General features: G+C 35.6%; 4 protein-coding genes and 1 long non-coding RNA gene across 6 annotated transcripts; 1 reads left to right on the forward strand and 4 right to left on the reverse strand.

Annotated features, from left to right (window-relative positions):
• Positions 1-1,098: 1,098 nt before the first annotated feature.
• On the reverse strand, positions 1,099-3,048 carry LOC115959726. The gene is made up of 3 exons (XM_031078254.1): positions 2,864-3,048; positions 2,095-2,805; positions 1,099-1,531 (listed from the first exon to the last, which is right to left on the reverse strand). Exons 1-2 carry the CDS (start codon positions 2,894-2,896, stop codon positions 2,119-2,121), a joined length of 720 nt encoding a protein of 239 aa, XP_030934114.1. The 5' UTR covers positions 2,897-3,048; the 3' UTR covers positions 1,099-1,531; positions 2,095-2,118.
• On the forward strand, positions 1,180-2,088 carry LOC115959727. The gene has a single exon (XM_031078255.1). The coding sequence runs from the start codon at positions 1,206-1,208 to the stop codon at positions 1,785-1,787; it is 582 nt and encodes a 193-aa protein (XP_030934115.1). The 5' UTR covers positions 1,180-1,205; the 3' UTR covers positions 1,788-2,088.
• Positions 3,049-3,197: 149 nt separating the features above from the next.
• Positions 3,198-4,422, reverse strand: LOC115959954 (disease resistance-like protein DSC1). The gene is made up of 3 exons (XM_031078638.1): positions 4,267-4,422; positions 3,419-4,162; positions 3,198-3,284 (listed from the first exon to the last, which is right to left on the reverse strand). The coding sequence occupies exons 1-3, from the start codon at positions 4,417-4,419 to the stop codon at positions 3,198-3,200; spliced, it is 984 nt and encodes a 327-aa protein (XP_030934498.1). The 5' UTR covers positions 4,420-4,422.
• Positions 4,423-4,523: 101 nt separating this feature from the next.
• LOC115959957 (TMV resistance protein N-like) lies at positions 4,524-5,546 on the reverse strand. The gene has a single exon (XM_031078640.1). It carries the CDS (start codon positions 5,544-5,546, stop codon positions 4,524-4,526), a length of 1,023 nt encoding a protein of 340 aa, XP_030934500.1.
• Positions 5,547-14,824: 9,278 nt separating this feature from the next.
• Positions 14,825-19,486, reverse strand: LOC115959728. Of its 2 annotated transcripts, XR_004084975.1 has the most exons (5): positions 19,276-19,486; positions 18,953-19,009; positions 16,768-16,838; positions 15,439-15,559; positions 14,825-15,141 (listed from the first exon to the last, which is right to left on the reverse strand). It is a non-coding gene; the product is annotated as an uncharacterized LOC115959728 (long non-coding RNA). The 2 variants fall into 2 exon arrangements; XR_004084974.1 differs by lacking the exon at positions 15,439-15,559 and having other exon boundaries at positions 19,276-19,479.
• Between the last annotated feature and the right edge of the window lie 399 nt (positions 19,487-19,885).

The raw sequence follows: 19,885 nt of genomic DNA on the forward strand, positions 1-19,885 counted from the left end.
AGACAAAATGGACTAAAACAACATAACAAGTAGGGCAGGGCTTACAAATCTAAGTAGACTACCTTCTCCATTCTTCAATCTTTTCTACACTGTTGTTTGCCTGCATAAGTCCAATTATTGTAAAGATGAACATGTGAAATGGGTCTGGAAAATTCCAAGAACATCCAGAGCCCAAAGCACAAAAGTCATATGGTAAGAACTTCTGTCATAAAGAGGAATGGTATGTAAGAAATAAGTTTTAGACTGTCAATATTACAAATCAATGAGGCAATGCATGTGATAGGCTGTAGCACCTTTCCATTCAAACTTGACGTTATATATATTCTAAATAACAAATTGCAGGGGAAAAAGATGTGTTACTTTGAAATGATATTCAAATATTATTAAGGTTCAGTCTCACCTCTGGCTCAACACCAGCATCACATGGGATGACGAGGTGTAAGAGGTTAACCTAACATTGCAAAATAATGGCAGCACATGGCTAAGGCCATTTAGTAATACACTCAATAATATCTATTATTCACAGTATTTGTTTATTTCTATTAGTGACATTATTAACTTTACAGACTTTGTTGTCAATCACAATCAAAAAGCTTTTCCTTGCCACTCTTTGTTCTTTCAAGTCAAATTGCTAGGAGTCTCGTTGACAACTCTAATCAAACATATGGTGGGCAATCCATTCATAAATGTACACTTAAGAGAAAAAGATAGTGCAACAATCAATAGAACTTGAATTAAGAAGACAGACAGTGACTTACATGTAATGAAGAGAAAAAAGTTGATTAACCTTCCTGGTCACCTTCACTAGATTCCTCCCAATCGCTTGACTCCTCACAATCTGTTTTGGCTGCTGTACATCGTTAGAGTTTCCTTCTCCATTAGGTCCAGCCCTATCATAGTCATCACGGGTCTACTTGGCATTGCCAAAATTATGATGGAGAACATCCAAATCCTTAATAAGGAATGATGCTATTGCATGCTTTCTGGTCTTGCAAGGAAGTGGAGATCGTGTGGAGTTTACTCAATTGCTTGCATCAGTCGAGCCATCCCCAACCCTGAATTTTTGCAACTTACTTGCTCGGTTTTTGTCGGTGCAGGATGATTATCGAAAAGAGGTCTTTGCTATATCGGCCTGGCTATTATGGAATAGGAGAAACGCATCTCACTTTGGCCGTCCAGTGCACCCTATTGCAAATATCGTCTCTATGGCTGGTAACATGCTGCAGGAGTTTTTGATAGCAGAAGACAAGGAACCAGTGAAACCTCTCCCTCCCATCTCGCACCAGTGGCGTCCACCTGAGCTGAATCAGTACAAAGTGAACTTTGATGCTGCTGTATTCAGAACCACAAATTCGGCTGGAATTGGAGTTATTGTTCGAGATTGGAGGGGTGAACTTGGTGCGCTGTGGCTCACTCCATCGCTGATATGGAGGCTTTGGCAGGCTGAGTTTGGGCTTCAAACAGTTGTTTTTGAAGGGGATTCAACTATGGTTATCAATGCCATAGACCAAGGCAATGCTGGATTCTCAACCTATGGAAACGTCATTGAAGACATACGCTGTCAAGCCGTGCTTTTTCAGTCCTCTGTGTTCAACCATGTTAATCGTTCTTGTAACTGTGTTGCTGTTGCTTTAGCAAAAAAAGCTAAAAGGGGTTGGGGTCCCAGGTGTGGCTTGTTGATCCACCTGAGGATATTACCTCTCTTTTGCTATTTGATGTCCATTGAACATGCTTTATTAATATTAGCCCAGACTTCTTGTCTGGTTTCTCAGAAAAAAAAGGTCTAAGTCTCACCTATGCCTCAACACAAGCATCACATGGGATGATGAGGTGTAAGATGTTAACCTAACATTGCAAAATAATTACAGTATTTGTTGATTTCTATTAGTGACATTATTAACTTTACGAATTTTGTTGTCAATCACAATAAAAAAGCTTTTCCTCTTCATTCTTTGTTCTTTAAATTGCAAGGAGTCTCATTGACAGCTCTAATCAAACATATGGTGGGCAATCCATTCATAAATGTACACTTAAGAGAAAAAGATAGTGCAACAATTAATAGAACTTGAATTAAGAAGAAAGACAGCGACTTACAGGTAATGTAGAGATAAAAGTTGATTAACCTTCCCGGTCACTTTCACTAGATTCCTCCCAATCGCTTAACTCCTCACCACAGCCTCTGTACTCAATTGACTCCTCACAATCCATTTTGGGTGTGGTACTAGAGCTTCCTTCTCCATTAGGTCCAGCCCCATCATAGTCATCACTGGTTCGCTTGACATCCAAACCCTTATAAGGAATGGTGCTATTGTTGCTACACTGAGCCATACTTCGGTTGACATCTTCAATGTCTTTCTTATACACCATACGGAACCCGCATCTCTTCACCTCAAAGACTGAACAATGAGTCATAATTCTAATTCCAACCCGAATGAATCCATTTGCATCACATTCTGACAATAATTTTATTTGTTTCTCTTGGTAATATTGAGGAAGCAAATAAAGTAGCCAGATATGATCTGATAAAACAACAATATGGCCAGTGTTTGGTGCAGAAGACATTTTTTTTCCATTGGCTACCAACCAACAGGAAAGCAAATCACCGTTGGGGATTTGGTGATGTGGATGAGAACAAAATACAACGCAGACAGCGATCCCCATCCACTCATTACACAAATGAGAAAAAGGTTCTTTTATATTCACTTTAGCCCCTATACTGTGATGCCTAAACCATTTTGGAATTTCACTTCCAGGAAAAATGATGGCATATCTCTTATGCATATGTCTGTCGTCAAGAGAATGTCCCTATAACATACAAAGTAGGGTGCTTAGAGAAAAAGAGAGAGTGAGAAGGAGAGATTACCTGTAACAACTTTTTTATCACTGCAAAAAACATGTCAATAAAGCCTTGATTGTCACCTAGTTTATTGCAATCTGAAAGATTGAGGGTTGGCTCAATTGAAGAATTTGGTTTCAATAGATCTGGTACCGTTTCCAACGAGGTACAATTAAATCCCCTAATATAATCAATATTTAATGGAAGCTTTGGCAATGATTGAAGACCCGTGCAATTATCCAGGTTCAAACGTCTTAAACTAGATAGTTGAGCGATGTTTTCCGGAAGGCAACCAAAATCATTTCCACTTAGATTTAATATGTTTAAAGAGAATAAGCAACTAGTATCATTGGGGAGTGCCCTAAGATTGCAGTCTCTTAGATCCAATTTGATCAGAGAACACAATCCCGATAGAGATAGAGAGGGCAATTCCACGGGATTTGGACATCTTGGCATTAAATAAAAAAGGTAGAAGTCATACCATGATTTAGATTTAGATGATGATAACCCCTTACATCCGTGGAAAGATAGTTGTTTAAGGTTCTTTAAGAGACCAATGGAAGGAGGCACTTGTCTTATTACAGTTCCACTCACATCAAGCTCCTCTATACTTTCTGCATTCCCCAAATTCTCAGGTAGTCTCTCAAGTTTTGAGCATCCAGAAATATCCACATCTTTAAGCAACTTCAAATTGAAAATGGTGTTGGGTAGACACACAAGATTTTTGCAATCCCTTAAATTAATTGAAGCTAGGTCAGTCAAATGCTCAATTGATGTGGGTAGTTTTGTAATAGCAGTACCATCCAAGTAAAGCTTACATACACGTTTCATGTTTCTCCTAAATTCTGGAATTTGTTTTACTTTTGAGCAATCAAAAAGAGTAAGAATCTCAAGAGACTCCATTTCAAACTTGTTTGGAAGAGTTTTGAGGATTTTGCAAACTTTTAGATTAAGAAAAGTTAGCTTTTTAAGAACTCCGATTGATGTGGGTAATTCTGTAATAGCAGTGTCATCCAAGTAAAGGTTTAATACAAGTTTCATATTCTTCTCGAATTCTAGGATTTTTTTCACTTTTGAACAACCAGAAAGAATAAGAATTTCAAGAGACCTCATTTCAAATTTGTTTGGAAGACTTCTAAGATTTTTGCATCCTTTTAGATTAAGAATGGTAAGCTTTTTATGAACTCCGATTGATTGGTGCACCCTTAGTAAATTTATACAATCTTCTAAAAACAACTTCTCTAGAATTGGGATTTTGGTGACATTAGGGGTTTCAATAAGATTTTGAGACTTGTTTAATTCGATGAGTTTCAATCTCTCAAAAGACTGTTAAAAGCCAAAAAAAAAAGACAAAAAAAAAATTAGCTTTTATCAAACCTTACAATTTAATGAAACCTAAAAAAAAAGGTTTTCTATAGTTAATTAAATACCTTTGTTCCTTCCCAAAGTCGTTCAATGTAGCTGTAGCACATGTGAAGTTCAATAAGCTTATTTGATTGGAAACTTGATGGCAAAGATTTTGAAAAGTACCCACGCCAATCAAGAAATCTTAAGTCATTGGAAAGATGTTTAGGGTCATGCATAAGGCGAACATTATTAATTATGAGCAATTTCAAATGTTGCATCATTAAAGTTAAGCCATTTTAAATAATATAAAAAGGCATATGCTCCAGGTATTTCAATGGCGTCATACCGTATTTGTTATCAGTACATTGTCAATGTCTTTATACAACCACAATTTGCTACGCTTCCCGGGATGTTCAGGGCACTCTTGAAGAACTATGTCCCGACCCATATCTCGTAATAAATCATGCATCCACAATCGATTCCAATGCAATTTTACGAGAGATTTGTCAATAAGATCCCGTAATCCAATTCTAGGGGATAGCTCAAGAGAATCTAGTATTTCTATGACATTATCTCTATCCATTTGATTAAAAAAACATGCAATATTTAGGAATATTTTTTTGACTATTTCTTGTAAATCATCAAAACTTATTCGAAGCACATTGAGAATTTTTCTTTCACCAAATTCGGTGAGCCTATCCAGTCCACTTTTCCATTCATCAATGCTTTTTTTGAACAAGAAAGAACCCAAAACTTCAAGGGCCAAAGGAAGCCCCTTGGAATAATCTACAAAAGCTTGAGATAGCTTTCCATAATCTTCAGGTGGATGGTCCATTTTCAAAGCTTTCAAACTAAAGAGTTGAAGAGCTTCCTCATGATTCAAGACTTCAGCCTCATATATTTCATTTACTTTATGCAACACCAGCAAATGCTTATCTCTTGTTGTTATAATAACCCTACTACCTGAACTAAACCAGCAATGCTCACCAGCTAACTTCTTCAATTGTTCTAATTCATTTACATCATCAAGAACATGAAGAATCTTTTTGTTACATAACCTATTTTTGATCATGAGAACTCCTTTATCAACATCTTGTACCTTTAAATCTCTCTCATTTAAAAGTTCATTCAAAAGTTTTTGTTGTATCTTATGTAAACCGCGTTTTCCAGATTCTTCCCTAACATCAGCGATAAAACAGCAAGCATCAAATTTATTGTAAACCATTCCATACACAACTCTTGCAAAAGTTGTCTTACCCATTCCTCCTGTCCCCCAAATTCCTATAATGCGAACATCATTTGACTCTATAGCTAAGCATGACTTCAATTTCTCAACTCGGGATTCTATTCCTATTAGTCCCATGGGTGCTGAGAATGTATTACTCAATTTATTCAATATCACTTCCACAATGTCTTGGATACATTCTGCCTCAGACCTACAAAGAAGAGAAAATAATTGTGAATCTGAATCTATGGCAATAAGTTTAGGAGGTTAAAACTGAAATTGAGACAAATAAATGAAATTGAATGCCTCTTTTTTATTTTATATATATTTTTTATAATAATGTAATTGAATTCTTCAAGCCAAAATCCAAAGAACTACCCATATAAGTGCTGGAAAAGGGAAACTATCTTACATTTTTTTATTATACAATTATGGACCATTCCTTGAATCCATTCTTAATTTTCTTAAATAATTGTGGTGACTTCCAAGATTTTACATCTTCAAACTTTAACATGTTTTACCTTTTTATTTTAATTTCATATGAAACGTTTCTCTAACTACCAAGATCTTGGGCTTTCAAACTAGAGTTTAATTTACAGGGAGTAAGGAAGAAGAAGAAAATCTATGAAAGAAAATGAGCAGCTGCAAAATATTCCATCGAGGAAATTCAATGTCATCATCCAACTCCATTGCCTACGGTGGCAATGGTCATTAATAAGTCTACTAAATCTTTATAAAAAATAAAATAACCGACTTATAGCCTTGTTGACCATTTTTTTTTTTTTTGAAAGTGAACTCAGGTTTCATTCAATCAGTAACAAAGCAAGAATCAAAGTACAACGCATCTTGAGCAGGTGGTGGGGACTCTTCCAACCAAACCTGTTCATCAACTACTTGTCTAGCATATTTGGCCAACGAATGGGCAACAGAATTTGCCGTTCGTTTTACATTACTAACCGACCAAACTCTAAAGCCTGCTGCCAAACAGTGGATATCTCCATATATATGACCCAGGCGTGAATTATTCTCACCTGTCAACTGAATGGACCGCATCACACCAACATTATCTCCTTCCAGAACCACTTCCGAAAAGCCCGCATCCAATGCAAACTCCAATGCCTTCCGCCCTGCCAACACCTCAGCCTCCTCACTGTCCATCACCGGTGGCCCTCTAGCAGACAAAGCCGCCATGACTTCTCCCTTGTCATTCCGGATGACCACACCAAAACCGGAAACCTTGATATCAGCAAACACCGCCACATCGAAGTTTATTTTGTATTGAGACCCAGACGGTGGCTTCCATGTCTGCACAGTCACAATCCGATTAGGTATAGCAAGCTGGACTTGAGACTCTCGATACTCCTCCAACAGGTCCCTAGCTCGTTGCACCAATCTGTTTGGGTCCTGTAAGGTTCCTCCGTGAACAATGGTGTTCCGCTGGTTCCATATAACCTAGCTTAGCACAAGGAAAAGTTCCATCTCTTCATTCATCAACTTTAGTATCATCTCCTCCATTAGCTTAATAAAATTCACTTGCCCACATCCGCACTTCTGCAACCTCGTCTGACATCCAGCCCAAACATCTCTAGCCACCTCACAATCCCATAATGTATGTAACACCGACTCTGAGTCTTGCTTGCAAAGTTGACAGATGTCATTCCTTAGAATTTGGCGCTTGGCCAGATTTACTCCTGTTGGTAGTATTTCATGACCTGCTCTCCACCCAAAAATTTTAACTTTGTTTGGTATACGCAGCTTCCACAACTTTGCCCAAATGAGGCTATTGGTATTCGACGTCGAGCATTCTTCAAACCCAGGCTTTTCCTTTTGCACCATCCTGGCAATGTGGTAGCCTGACCGAACCGAGTACTCCCCATCGTTATTAGGCATCCATACTATGGTATCCGAAAGGTGTCGTTTGCTCAAGGGAATGCAGTAGATAGCTTCTGCTTCCTCCCTATGGAACATGTTGCCAATTTTCTCCCTATCCCATCCATGGCAAGTCCAGTCCATTAGATCACAAACCTGCAGCTCCCTGTCCACCTCACCAGGTATATGTAATATCCTATTCGTGGGATAGTTCGGAATCCACTTGTCTTGCAGCGCCCATATAGACGATCCATCCCCCACCCGCCAACAACAACCCTTCTTCAAGATCGGTTGGGCTGCAATAAGGCTTTTCCAAGCATAAGAACTATTTGGCACATCCTTAGCCTCCAAAAAGCTGCAGCGTGGGAAATACTTCGCCTTAAAGCAGCCATATAACAGTGAATCTTTTTCCTGTAATAGACGCCACCCTTGTTTGGCTAACATAGCTAAGTTGAACAATCTTATGTCACGAAATCCCATCCCTCCTTCCTTCTTTGGTTGGCATAAAACCCTCCAACTCTTCCAATGGATTTTTTTCTCATCACCCATCTGTCCCCACCAAAACCTTGCACACAAGGCGTTAAGATCATCACATAGCTTCACCGGTAACTGGAAGACCCCCGTAGTATATGTAGGAATGGATTGTGCCACTGCTTTTATAAGAACTTCCTTCCCTGCTTTAGATAATAGTTGTCCTTTCCAACCCTGAATCTTCTTCCAAACTCGGTCCTTTAGAAAAGAAAAGGTCTAATACTTAGATCTCCCAACCAAAGTAGGTAGTCCCAAATAAGTGTCAAACCTGTCCACCTCCCTCACTCCCAAAGCCATCTTAATATTATCCCTCTGCTCCCTTGCTGTGTTGCTGCTAAAATAAATTGATGATTTTTCGAAATTGATACATTGTCCCGAAGCATCCGCATATGTCTATAAGACCTCTGTAACCACCCGCACCTCTTCTTGATTAGCCCTACAAAATAAGAGAGAGTCATCTGCAAATAGCAAATGGGATATAGTAGGTGCACCCCTGCATATGGACACTCCATGCAGCCTTCTTTCCTCTTGTGCTTTGGCAAGCAAAGATGAGAACCCTTCTGCACATAAAAGAAACAGATAAGGAGAAAGAGGATCTCCTTGACGGAGACCTCTTGAGGGGCGAATGTTCCCATAAGCCTTTCCATTAATCCAAATAGAAAAAGAAGAGGAAGTCACACAGCTCATAACCCTGTCAACCCATATATTGGGGAGGCCCAATTTATACATAATTCCCTTCAGAAAATTCCACTCAACCCGATCATAAGCTTTGCTAACGTCTAGTTTCAAAGCTAGAGAACCTTTTTTACCAGATCTCTTGTTATGCATAGAGTGCAATGATTCATAGGCCACCAACACATTATCAGTAATCAAGCGTCCAGGAACAAAGGCACTTTGTGAAGGAGATATTAGATGAGGAAGAATAGTCTTCAATCTATTAGCCAAAACTTTTGAAATAAGTTTGTACATCACATTACAAAGGCTAATAGGCCTATAATCTGATATTTTCTCGGGCGCATTAATCTTGGGAATTAGCACGATGTGAGTGTAATTTATCTCAGGCAACATAAAACCAGAATTTAAAAAATCTAACACAGCAGCAATCACATCATCACCCACTATATGCCAAAATTTTTGGTAAAAGAGAGCATTCATACCATCTGGTCCAGGTGCCTTTGTTGGTCCCATCTGGAATAACGCCGCTTTGATTTCATCTGCACTGTACTCTCTGGACAAATACTCCTGCATCTCTGGGGTAACTTTGTGAGGCACTGTATTAAGACACTCCTCCATCCGGTCACATCCACCTGAACTAAAAATATTCTCAAAGTATGAGATAGCCACCCCTGCTATGTCCTCAACTTCTTCCACCCAATTTTGCTGCTGGTCTCTAATACCCTTTATAAAATTCTTCCGGCGTCTTTGGGATGCCTTGGAATGAAAAAACTTGGTGTTTTTATCCCCATTTTTAAGCCATGGAATTCGAGATCGTTGGTGCCAAAAAATTTCTTGCTTAAGAAGGAGTTCATCTAACTGCTTGCTAACCCCCAAAAATTCGGCCCTACTCTCTTCAGTGGTCTCCATCATATTCAGATACTCAATCCGCTTTTGTAACCTTTTTATATCCTCCATATCCGGGTGTGTCTTCATTGCACCCCACGCCTACAGGTCAGCTCCACAATATTCAATCTTTTCATGAACATTGGATAAGGCCGAACCTGAACCACCACTTGCTCCCCATGCTTCCTCAACTCGTCTTTCACAATCATCCTAAAGTAACCAAGCCTCCTCAAACCTGAACCCACCTGCTCCTTGAGACCTAAATCTCTGATCTATCCGGGTTTGCAATACAAGAGGAAGATCGTCAGACGCATGAGTGTGTAGATGAGTTACTGTACTAGCTGGGAATCTATCCCTCCAACTCGTGTTTGCCACTGCCCGATCTAGTCTTTATTTTGTGTTGGACTCTCCTGGCCGTTTGTTATTCCAAGTGAACTGATAACCACGAAAACCTATATCCAGCAACTTAAATGTCTCTAGTGTTGACCCGAACTCCTCCATCTGCTTGTACGAAGGTGGATGCTTGCTCTTTTTCTCTGATGCAAATAGGATTGCATTGAAGTCACCCATGCAAAGCCATTAGCCTTGTTGACCATTGAACAATAGAATCTAATAGTGGTTTTTTTAAAGGGAAATGTTAATGAATACACTTAAGGCAATGACTAATAATCCATTTAAACTAACAATAGTATTGTCAAAATATTAATCTAATAAGGAGTTATGAAGTGATGTAACATTCAAAAAGGTTACACTAGGTGTAACTCTATATTTTCCTCAAAAAAGAAAAAAGGGTGTAACTCTATATATAACTTTTCATTAAAAGAGTAATTTGACAAAATAACATTTGGATCATATTTCCCCCTAAAAAAAATATTTGGATTATATTTCACAATAAAAAGGATTATATTATTTCTTTATACCCTCCATATTTGCTAAATATTAAGACGACTGAAAATTAGTAACTATCTCATCATAAATTTTTAAATTTTTTATTTTTTAAACTTAAAAATTATATTGTAGATCAAATAGAAAACAACATGTGAATAACACAAAATTTGACGTGTTTATTTAGAGCAACAAATATATGTAATTTATCAAATAATAATTAATAGAGGTATTATGAAATCAACAAAAAGTTATATCATGTGTATCATGATCCCCTCTCTAGTGGTTGCACTCTTTTTGCACCAAGTGGCTAGCATTTATTAAAGAGTGCTATAAACTACATAATCTCCCTAAATTAAACCCTAAAATTTTAAAATTTGTAACTAAAAGTCTAAAACCATTAAATTTTTTTTAATTATTTCAATTTGTGCCATTAATAAGCTAAAATTAACTAAAAATAATAGAAATTGACATAAGTTATGACTCATGTCTGTCTAAAAAAATCATTCCACATGAAATTATAAGATATTTGGTACAATATATGAGAGTTTTAGAATTATATAATAATTAGTCACTGACCCATGCAATGTATGGGATAATTAAATAAAAATTAAAAATATTTTTTTGAGCAAAAATTTAAAATATTTATTTTGGTTAAAGATCTATGATTTGGCTTAAAAAAAGGTATGACTTGGACTTGAAAATGATTAAAAATGAATGGAAATAAGTAATTTTGTCTAAAATAAAGGTTTAGAAAATTATTTATCTTTCATATCATTGGTCCATATATCGCATACCGGCTTGGCTCACAACATCTTAGCTATTTTATGGTGCCTATAAGAGTTTTCTTTTTACAAAGCCATAAATGATGAAGTTTCATACAAGTCAACATTTCCAATAATTTTAAAAAAAAAAAAATTAAGTTCGAAAGTCTTTTGATTGAAATTTTTTAAAATAATAAATACACTTCGAAATGGTCACATCATTGATACCATATCATAATGATTGCAAATAACAATATTATTGTTCATGATTAATAGATGAACAATTGAAACTGTGAATTAACACTTCAAATACCATGTTTAAGCTACAATAAAACATATACAAAAGACTCCAAATATTGAAACATACTTCTTCCGATTCAATCAAAACCAAAGTTTCATTGATAATTCCAATTCAATTATACCCAACAATCTCCAAAAGCCTCTACCACCTAATATATATAGTCAATTTTCTAACGACAATCTCCAAAAGCCTCTACCACCTAATATATATAGTCAGTTTTCTAATGACAAATACATACACATGAACGTAAAAAATTTCAAAAATATTTACTTTAGCTTTTATTCAAAAACAACATTCTATAAAAGTCTCTGCCTAATATAGTCAATTTTCTAATTTTTTTTTCCCTAGATTGTGCGTGTTGATTGCTTAAAATTACACTATTATCTTAGTTTTGGTAGGCAATATCACATCAATTTCATGAGTTTGAAATATTTCTAAAAAATATACTCATTACATGTATTTTTCTCTTATAGGAGATTAAAACCATTCAGACTTGCTGTCAAGAGAATCCAAGGGTCAAGATCAATTGGAGCATGATTCTGAAGCATAAATAAGTCAAAAACATGTGAAAATAAAAAAGGGAATAGAGAAATTTGTCCAAGCTAAAATTGGAAAAATCCTGATATGAAAACATCCTGCACTATTTCAGTATTTTTGCCATAACTTCTTGTACAAATATTCGATTGACCTGATTCTTATGGCCACAGAAAGAAGACTTGAAGATCTACAACTTTGTAGTTTACCAGAAATTCCATAAAAATCGTTTTGAAGGTCAAAAGTGGGCTGGAAGATGACAGTAGATAAAATTCCGGATATCGAAGGATTCCCATCTTAAATTTGAGGGATTTTTTTCCTTTTCTTTTGGAGGAGGCTGAGGTTATAGAGGAAAAACCTTAGAACGTTTTTGATCTTTTGTTTTATTGTTTAGCATTGTTTTTATGGATCTTTTTTTTTTTTTTTGAATGTTCAGTAAGTGTATATAACACTATGAATGTTTAGACCCCAATTAACAAATTACCAATTCAAGCTTAATATCAAACAATTAATGTGCGAAATATGAACATAAGCTTAATACAAAATTGATAAACAATCTAAACCAAATAAAATCACATCCACAGCAGAAATTAAATGGAAAAGATTAAGGGAAGAGAGATGCAAACACAAAGACAGCACAATGATGTGTTATCGAAGAGGAAACCGAAGTCCTCGGCGTAGAACCTCTTTGCCGCCCTCCAAGTGGTAAATAATCCACTAAAGAATGTAGTTGGGATACATGAACAGCAGAAGACTCTCCAAGCCTAATCTACCCAATGTACTCAAGCCCTCTAAACTCCTACTCTAACGAGGTTGTGCCGAACTTGTTTCTTCTTTAGATTACCTGATTCCTGTATAAATCATAGCATCAACTAATATGAAATTGGTCCCTTCCTAACTGCTTCCCAAACACCAAATGGTCTTCTCACAGATGTGGGTATCGTAAGAAAAGGTTTTGGTAATGTACCTCTCAGGGATGTAACAATGGAGAGAGTGAGAGTAGAGGAATTTGAAGAATCACTATGTGAAGATTGAGGATGAGTCAATCTTGTTTTTCTCTAGGGTTTCTATTTTAAAATTCTCTTTGGAAGCTCTCTACATTTCATAGGTATAAGGGATATATATACTAGGGTGAGAGTGGAATACAAAGAGTCAGTTTTTCAAAACAGAGCTGGCTGGCAGCTTGGCCTCGCGACTTGACTGAGCCGGGAGTTCCAGTCGTGAGGTAACTGAATGCCAGATTGGACTTTTTGTCCTGTAGTGCTACAGCTGGCATGACGATTCAACTTTTTTGCATACTTGGCACGTGTGCAACTTCTAGCGGCTTGCAAGCCGCGAGCCACCTGCGAGATCTAGTCACAAGTTCCTGCTTCTTTGCACAATCTTAAGCATTTCTTCACACTCTCTCACGCACTACCCTTACATGATTCTCACCTAAATACAGGGTTACTAATTGCTAAAATACAAGCGAATTTGGCACGGAATAAAGCAAACAAGATGGTTGATAAAATTCAATCTTACACTTTTGCATAACTATGTGCAGCAAACTCTCTAGCTAAGGTTAGAGGTGAAATCTAATATTTTTATCATGTGTTTTTGGGATTATTTATGTGCTTTTGAATTTTGAGATTTATTTACTATTTGGAATCATTGCATGTTGATAAGTTTTTAAGATTTAATATGATTTATATAGAATTCTTAATTTTAGAATAAAATGTGGAACCACATCATAAATATTCATCCAAGTGAGTTATTAAATACAAAAACCAAAGAGTTTAGAATAAATGAATCGTTAAAAAAAAAGTACTTCACAATAATTTTTTTTTTTAAATAGACAATTTACATTTTATACCTAATAATATCCTTACAAATTTTTTAAAGAGTTAACAAAATATAAAAATGACTATCAATAATATTTAAATTATATATATATATATATAGGAATTATATTATTCATCTTATTCTATATCTTTAAGTGTATCCATCTATATGTATGGAGCTACAAGCTAGTTTTAAAATAAATGGTTGAATGTATAAGGGTATTTTGGAATTTTTAACGAAAAATTTAATTTCATCCTCTCTGATTCCTCCCAATTTTGGGGTAAATGAAGATTTGAGGTTTTGACTTTTAAGATAATAGAGAGAAATAAGTGTTCCCTAAACCTCCCAAACAAGGGAATGAAATGAATATTCCAAAATAATTCTTTTCATTCAATTCCTTTTCTTCCTCAAATTTAATTCCTTTCCTTTTTGTCCATTTTTAGAGCTACCAAACAAAAATTAAAGATACAAAGTTTCTCAGAATCTCGGATTTGTAACTGAAAAGCACAAAATCGAGAAGATAACACCATTATTCAAAGATTTAACATAATTTGAGCCTTATACCAAAACTGGTCCGGTTTTTGCCCTCAAATGAGTCAAATCAAGTCTCTTTCAAGCATTTCATTAAAAAAAAAAAAAATCGAAATAAGTTGAATTAACTCTTTGTTCCAACAAAAAAATAGGTGTCAAGAAGGAAATTAATCATAATCAGTGCATAAAACGGGAAGAACAAATCTCATTTAAAATACAATAAGAAATTTCGTCAAACATGAGAAATTTGACCCCAGATTTCATCGGAAAGTTGGGATTCCCACTACAACAAATCTGACTTTTTTCAAGGGTCAAAACCCTTAAAAAAAGTATTAAAAAACCTTGAAAAAAATTATTTTAAGAGTCCAATTGACCCTTGATAACCTTCGAAACATATACTGTCGAAAAAGAAATTTTAACGGCCTTCGTGGCCCTTAAAACAAGTGCTCTAATCTTATTTTGAGGGTCAGGAGACCCTTAAATAACCTTTTACCAAGGTTTAAAAAATTTATATTTACAACCCTTGATAAATAAGATTATTTAAGGGATCTCTTGACCCTCAAAATAAGATTTTATTTTATTAAAAAAAAAAAAAAAACACAATCATGCACTATATATATACAAAAAAATTCACAATTGTTGAGATGATATGCTATGATATTGATATATAGCAAAAGTGGTATATTGCTACAATTACACTTTCTTTGATCTCTAATCTCAAACCTACAAATTAACAGAGTAGAGGCCGCATACAAACTGCCAATATGTCAATTATTGTTTAAGAGAAAAGATATCAACAACCACACTTTGTACAAAGACCAAATTTGTCCAAGAGTTAAAAGTTTTGATACATTTTATTCTTCATCATCATCTCCAAAGCAAGAAGTTATCAGCTATTACAATTGAACATTTCAGCCATTATGGGTGTCCTCAGTTTCTGGAAAAGAGAGAATGATACCAAAAGTTTGTTAATTTCCCAGCAAATATATCTACACACCTTTCCACAATATCAAATTCAAGATACCCACAATTTCAAAAAGAACGAAAAAGGCACAACAAAGTTCATAATACAAGGTTCTTTGCACAATCTGACATGGTATCCATTTCAACAAGGGCAAGAGTTTTAAATTGTAAAAACAAGGTTCTTTGCACAATCTGACATGGTAGTAGGTGAACAGAACAAAACCACATAAAAATATAGTATCTATATTAGTATAATTAGAAGATTTCATACCAATGCATCTTCTGTTGGTTCATTTACTGCTTGCCCATTAGCTTGCACATGGGTGATGTCAAATAATTCAATTCTACTAGGGCTATGACTTGTCTTCTCTTTCTACCATTTGACAAAACAACTAGAAAGCATATAGTAATTAAGTATTGAAGATGAATATTGCAATAACTGAGCAAAACGAAGTCAAATAACAACAAATAGAAAGCATTCACAGAACTAAGAAACAAATACAAAGTCAAGAAACATGGTTCTAAAATATTTTGGTACTGTCCAAGGGCTATACAACTGTAATGCAGATCTAGTGACAGGGCTATATAACTGTAAATAGGTCCATGCAATAACTCAGATGGGCTGAAAAGAACTAGCACAATGAAAGGAACCAAGAGTAAGCCCAGGGTTGATGTATGTGTAACTCAATTCCAGCCCAAGTACTATTTATTTATACATACATACATGTTGAGTCATGGCATAACTTTTTGACACTTTTTTTAAGTCCTTAACATAGCAAATAGAAAAGCAAAATCAAGAAACATGTTGAGTTATTTGACTTTGTATTTGTTATTTGAATTACCATTCCAATAGTGATTGTAATAGATAAAAAAACAAAATCAAGAAACATGTTTATTTAGTCACAAGCAATTCTTAATAAATTATGGTTGAATATTTTTTTATTGTTAAGTTATGTTTCTATACATCTCAAATATGTTACAAAAGGGCTCCGTAGAAATATCTACATGAGCTATCACTACATTTAAACTCCTCATCTGCATATTGCAATGCAAAGTAGCAAAAGTTGAAGCATCATACTAGTTTCATTGGTAAACATCCAACTGACATTCAAACCTGCGCTTGTTACGCAGGGTATATGTTTCTGTCACATTTATAAAGATGACAGGGTCAAATTGACTCTTTGGACCTGATATCATACTCAAACCAAAACATGGATCCTATCCAAAACAACCCATCCTGCATTCAAGAATATCATCATACTACATTTACCTTGAAATTAACTGTTTATGATAGTATAAGGTAACTCCAAACAAGATTCAACATATACATTTACGCTTGGGAGCATGTGAACAAGCACTACTATGAAATAATAACAAGAAGTAATAACTATATATAAATAAAAACAAAACTCAACCATCACTAAACTATATAAATGGTTCTTTAAAAGACTAAGCACTTCAAGAATGAGTATTTAAAGTTGTGGAGAAGAAAAACCAAGATAACACATCATATAACCCAGCAGAGTCAGCAAACTAATCTAAAAGAATGGCAAACTTGGAAAAGGTTAAGTTCAAATAAAAAGAAGATTGTGTTTCTCACATTGCCAACAAACACCGATCATGCATCTGCCTCCTCCTTGTTTGCTTGAGAAGCAGCTGCAGTGGCAGGGTCTGCAGAAAATGACACGCACATAAATACAATCCAAGCATTAAAAGAAAAAACAAAAATTATACAAAAAAGGTGACATGTCAAAAAACATAGAGGCACAACAGTGCTCCACAAGGTGATGGAATATGAGACAGCCCCAGGGGAATGTCCATGTATAATATTGCATTTCAGTTTCAGGGTTCTGTATCAACAGGACTCCTATTCATATTCAACATAAGCACTTCTTTATGTGTGCATGTAATATGAGTAGAAAATCTGTACCAAGGACCGCAAAACATTAAACTAAAATGAAAAATGCAGCAATTTCATTGGAATGATCAAGAAAAAGTTCAAGTCACTTGCCAACATTTTGCAATGAGAATCTAGAACGAAGTACAACTGAAGAATTATTTTAAACAGTTCTTTAATCGAAGTAGTCAGCAACAGCAACCCGGATTTTGACAAGCAATTCTCCCATGTTAATAAAAGACAAAACAATATAGCACAATAACATAGTGGCAAATCAGTGTTATGTGCCTCCTAACATCCCCTAATCACTGGTAAAGACCAAAATGGAAATAACTGACTTAGGCTTTTTAAAAACCAATACAACCAGTTTGCTTTTCCATTCTATGATCACGTGCTACAATTATATGCCTATAAGCACCAGTCCATTGCACCTCAAATATATTCATACTTCAGTTCTGCTTCATAAATACTCTCATAGATTTAAAGTTTAGAGCATATCAAGGTGATCAATTTGCTGAACTAATAAGGAGTAACAGACAAGCAAAAAGAAGATCAGATAACCGTAACTTCCATTATGGGTGTGTCTGGCAATGCTAAAAGTACTTTAATAGCGTTTAAAGCTCATTTAACAGAAATTGCCATACGTATGGAAAATTTTGCTAAAGAGCTTTTAAAAGGGATCCTCAAGCTAAAAACAGTTTTAAGGCTAAAACTGAAATTTGGAGCTTTTAGGAAACAGCTCTACAATTCTACTAGGAAACCCCATGAAGATTAAAAAAAAATCCATTTTGTTCGAGAAATTATTATAAGTGAGTTGCATTTCAGGCAGCAGTTAGCAGTATTTATACAATCTTTTCACATCACTTTAGAAGACAGCATCACTCTAATTGCAACATCAGCTCAGAGAACAGGGTTCTCACTAGGTATGCATTTAATTTAAAAAGAACTAAACCCACCATCAAATTTCCATTACAGTCAAATCACACTCAAAATTTTATAAAACCAAACCAATAATTCACTTTGAAAGACAAATAAACCCAATTCACGCTGTGGATGAACCCAACCAAAACAAATAAACCCCCCTAGTTTCATCCCCTTACCACTAAACTCTAGTATCAGTAATCTCCCTCTCAATTTCCACAACCCAAAGCTGGGAACCATGAACCTAACATTCCTATAATCCCATGGCAACACCCAATCACAAACCCAACAAACCTATAACCAAAAGCTCCAAAACCCAGTCTACGTCATTTAAGCCAAGACCTCCAGATTTCCTTTTCATGCCATATGAACTTAGACTTCATTTTTTTCTCCTCTTTTTCTTCCCACTCACCAAAAATATCCCCCACAGCACATAACCAGCTCTGCCATACCCAACCAACCTCACCCTCAGTCAACCGACTGCAACAATCACACACACCACACATTAAACACAAAAACTGCACACACATACAGTGCAAATGATGAAACTTGTGGTCATAGACATGACAACTGAAAAATACAAGAAGCTTACTAAATTTCTCTGACATACAGGCCTCTGATGTAACTAATATTGAATATAGCAATTCATAGTAGATTCCTCGTTTGTTTCAAATTTCAATTAGCATAACACAACCATTAAATTTCTCAATCTTAAATCTCTAAGATCTAGCAAAAAATTAAATAAGAAATAATTTCCATTTGGTTGAACCAAGTTTTACATGGAGTACTCAAAACAGAGTATGAAGAAACGAAAAATAATTCTATCGATTTTCTAAAAGAAAATTGAATCTAATCACATAAACAAGGAAAATATGCTCAGATGTAAATTTCTGCTAAAGAAATTCAAATGCGATTGTCCGCAATTAAAGTTGAAAGACAGAAAAATTGGAATTCTGAAGATGATTACTAGAAGAAGCGAGTCCTGCTCAGTGATTTCAGCTTCCTTCACTTTCTGTGCTACAACCTGAGGAAAACGATTACGTTACAGTGAGATTCTAAAGCGAATGATCAATTAGAAATCGATGATGAGCTCAGTTTTCTGAGAAATGCGAAATGAAAATCATGGGGAAATCGACGAAAATGTGTGGGTAAACCAAAAAAACAAAAAAATCAAAGACAAAATTAGGGTTTGTGATTCGTACCTAATCGGAGTTGAGAAACACAACGCCAAGAGAGATGAAGAGTCATAAAACCGAGATCGTACCTAATCGGAGCTGTGCGATTATGTACCTAATCGGAGCTGTGCGATTACGTACCTAATCGATGATCGTCGAGCTCTATGAGATCTCCATGATCGTCGAGCTCTATGAGATTTCCATGCGCTCTGTGAGATTTCTATGCTTTCTCAGTTTCAGGCTTTCAGTGAAAGAGTGATAAGAGCTTTATTTGTTTGTTGGTTACGTTCTGGGCTATATTTTTAAATTTTGTTGGGCTTTTTTCAAGGGATGAAAATTTTGTTGTAGGCTTTTTTCAAGGGCTGAAAATTTTGTAATATTTTATCAGGGTTTGTGGGCTGAAAAAACTGGCGCCTTTTTTTTTTCACATTTATTTCAAGGGTGTTTCAACTTATTTTGAGTGACCAAATAATCTTTGAAATAAAGTTGAGTAATATAACCTACGTATTTCTATTTATAGATTGTATCAACAGATTTTAGTAAACCCTCCATAAAAGAGGGTTGAAATAACTAAAGTTTGTTGTAGTGCCGTTTCGACGACCCGACCCGACTCGAATAATATTTTGTGGTTTTTAATGGGAGATTTACTGAGGCTTAGTCCATGGAGCGAAGGCTTGGGCCCATTTTGTATATATAGAAACCGACTTTGGTGATTAGGGTTTTTA

The sequence above is a fragment of the Quercus lobata genome, chromosome 9 (genome assembly GCF_001633185.2).
Source record: "Quercus lobata isolate SW786 chromosome 9, ValleyOak3.0 Primary Assembly, whole genome shotgun sequence".
Classification (NCBI taxonomy): Eukaryota; Viridiplantae; Streptophyta; class Magnoliopsida; order Fagales; family Fagaceae; genus Quercus; species Quercus lobata.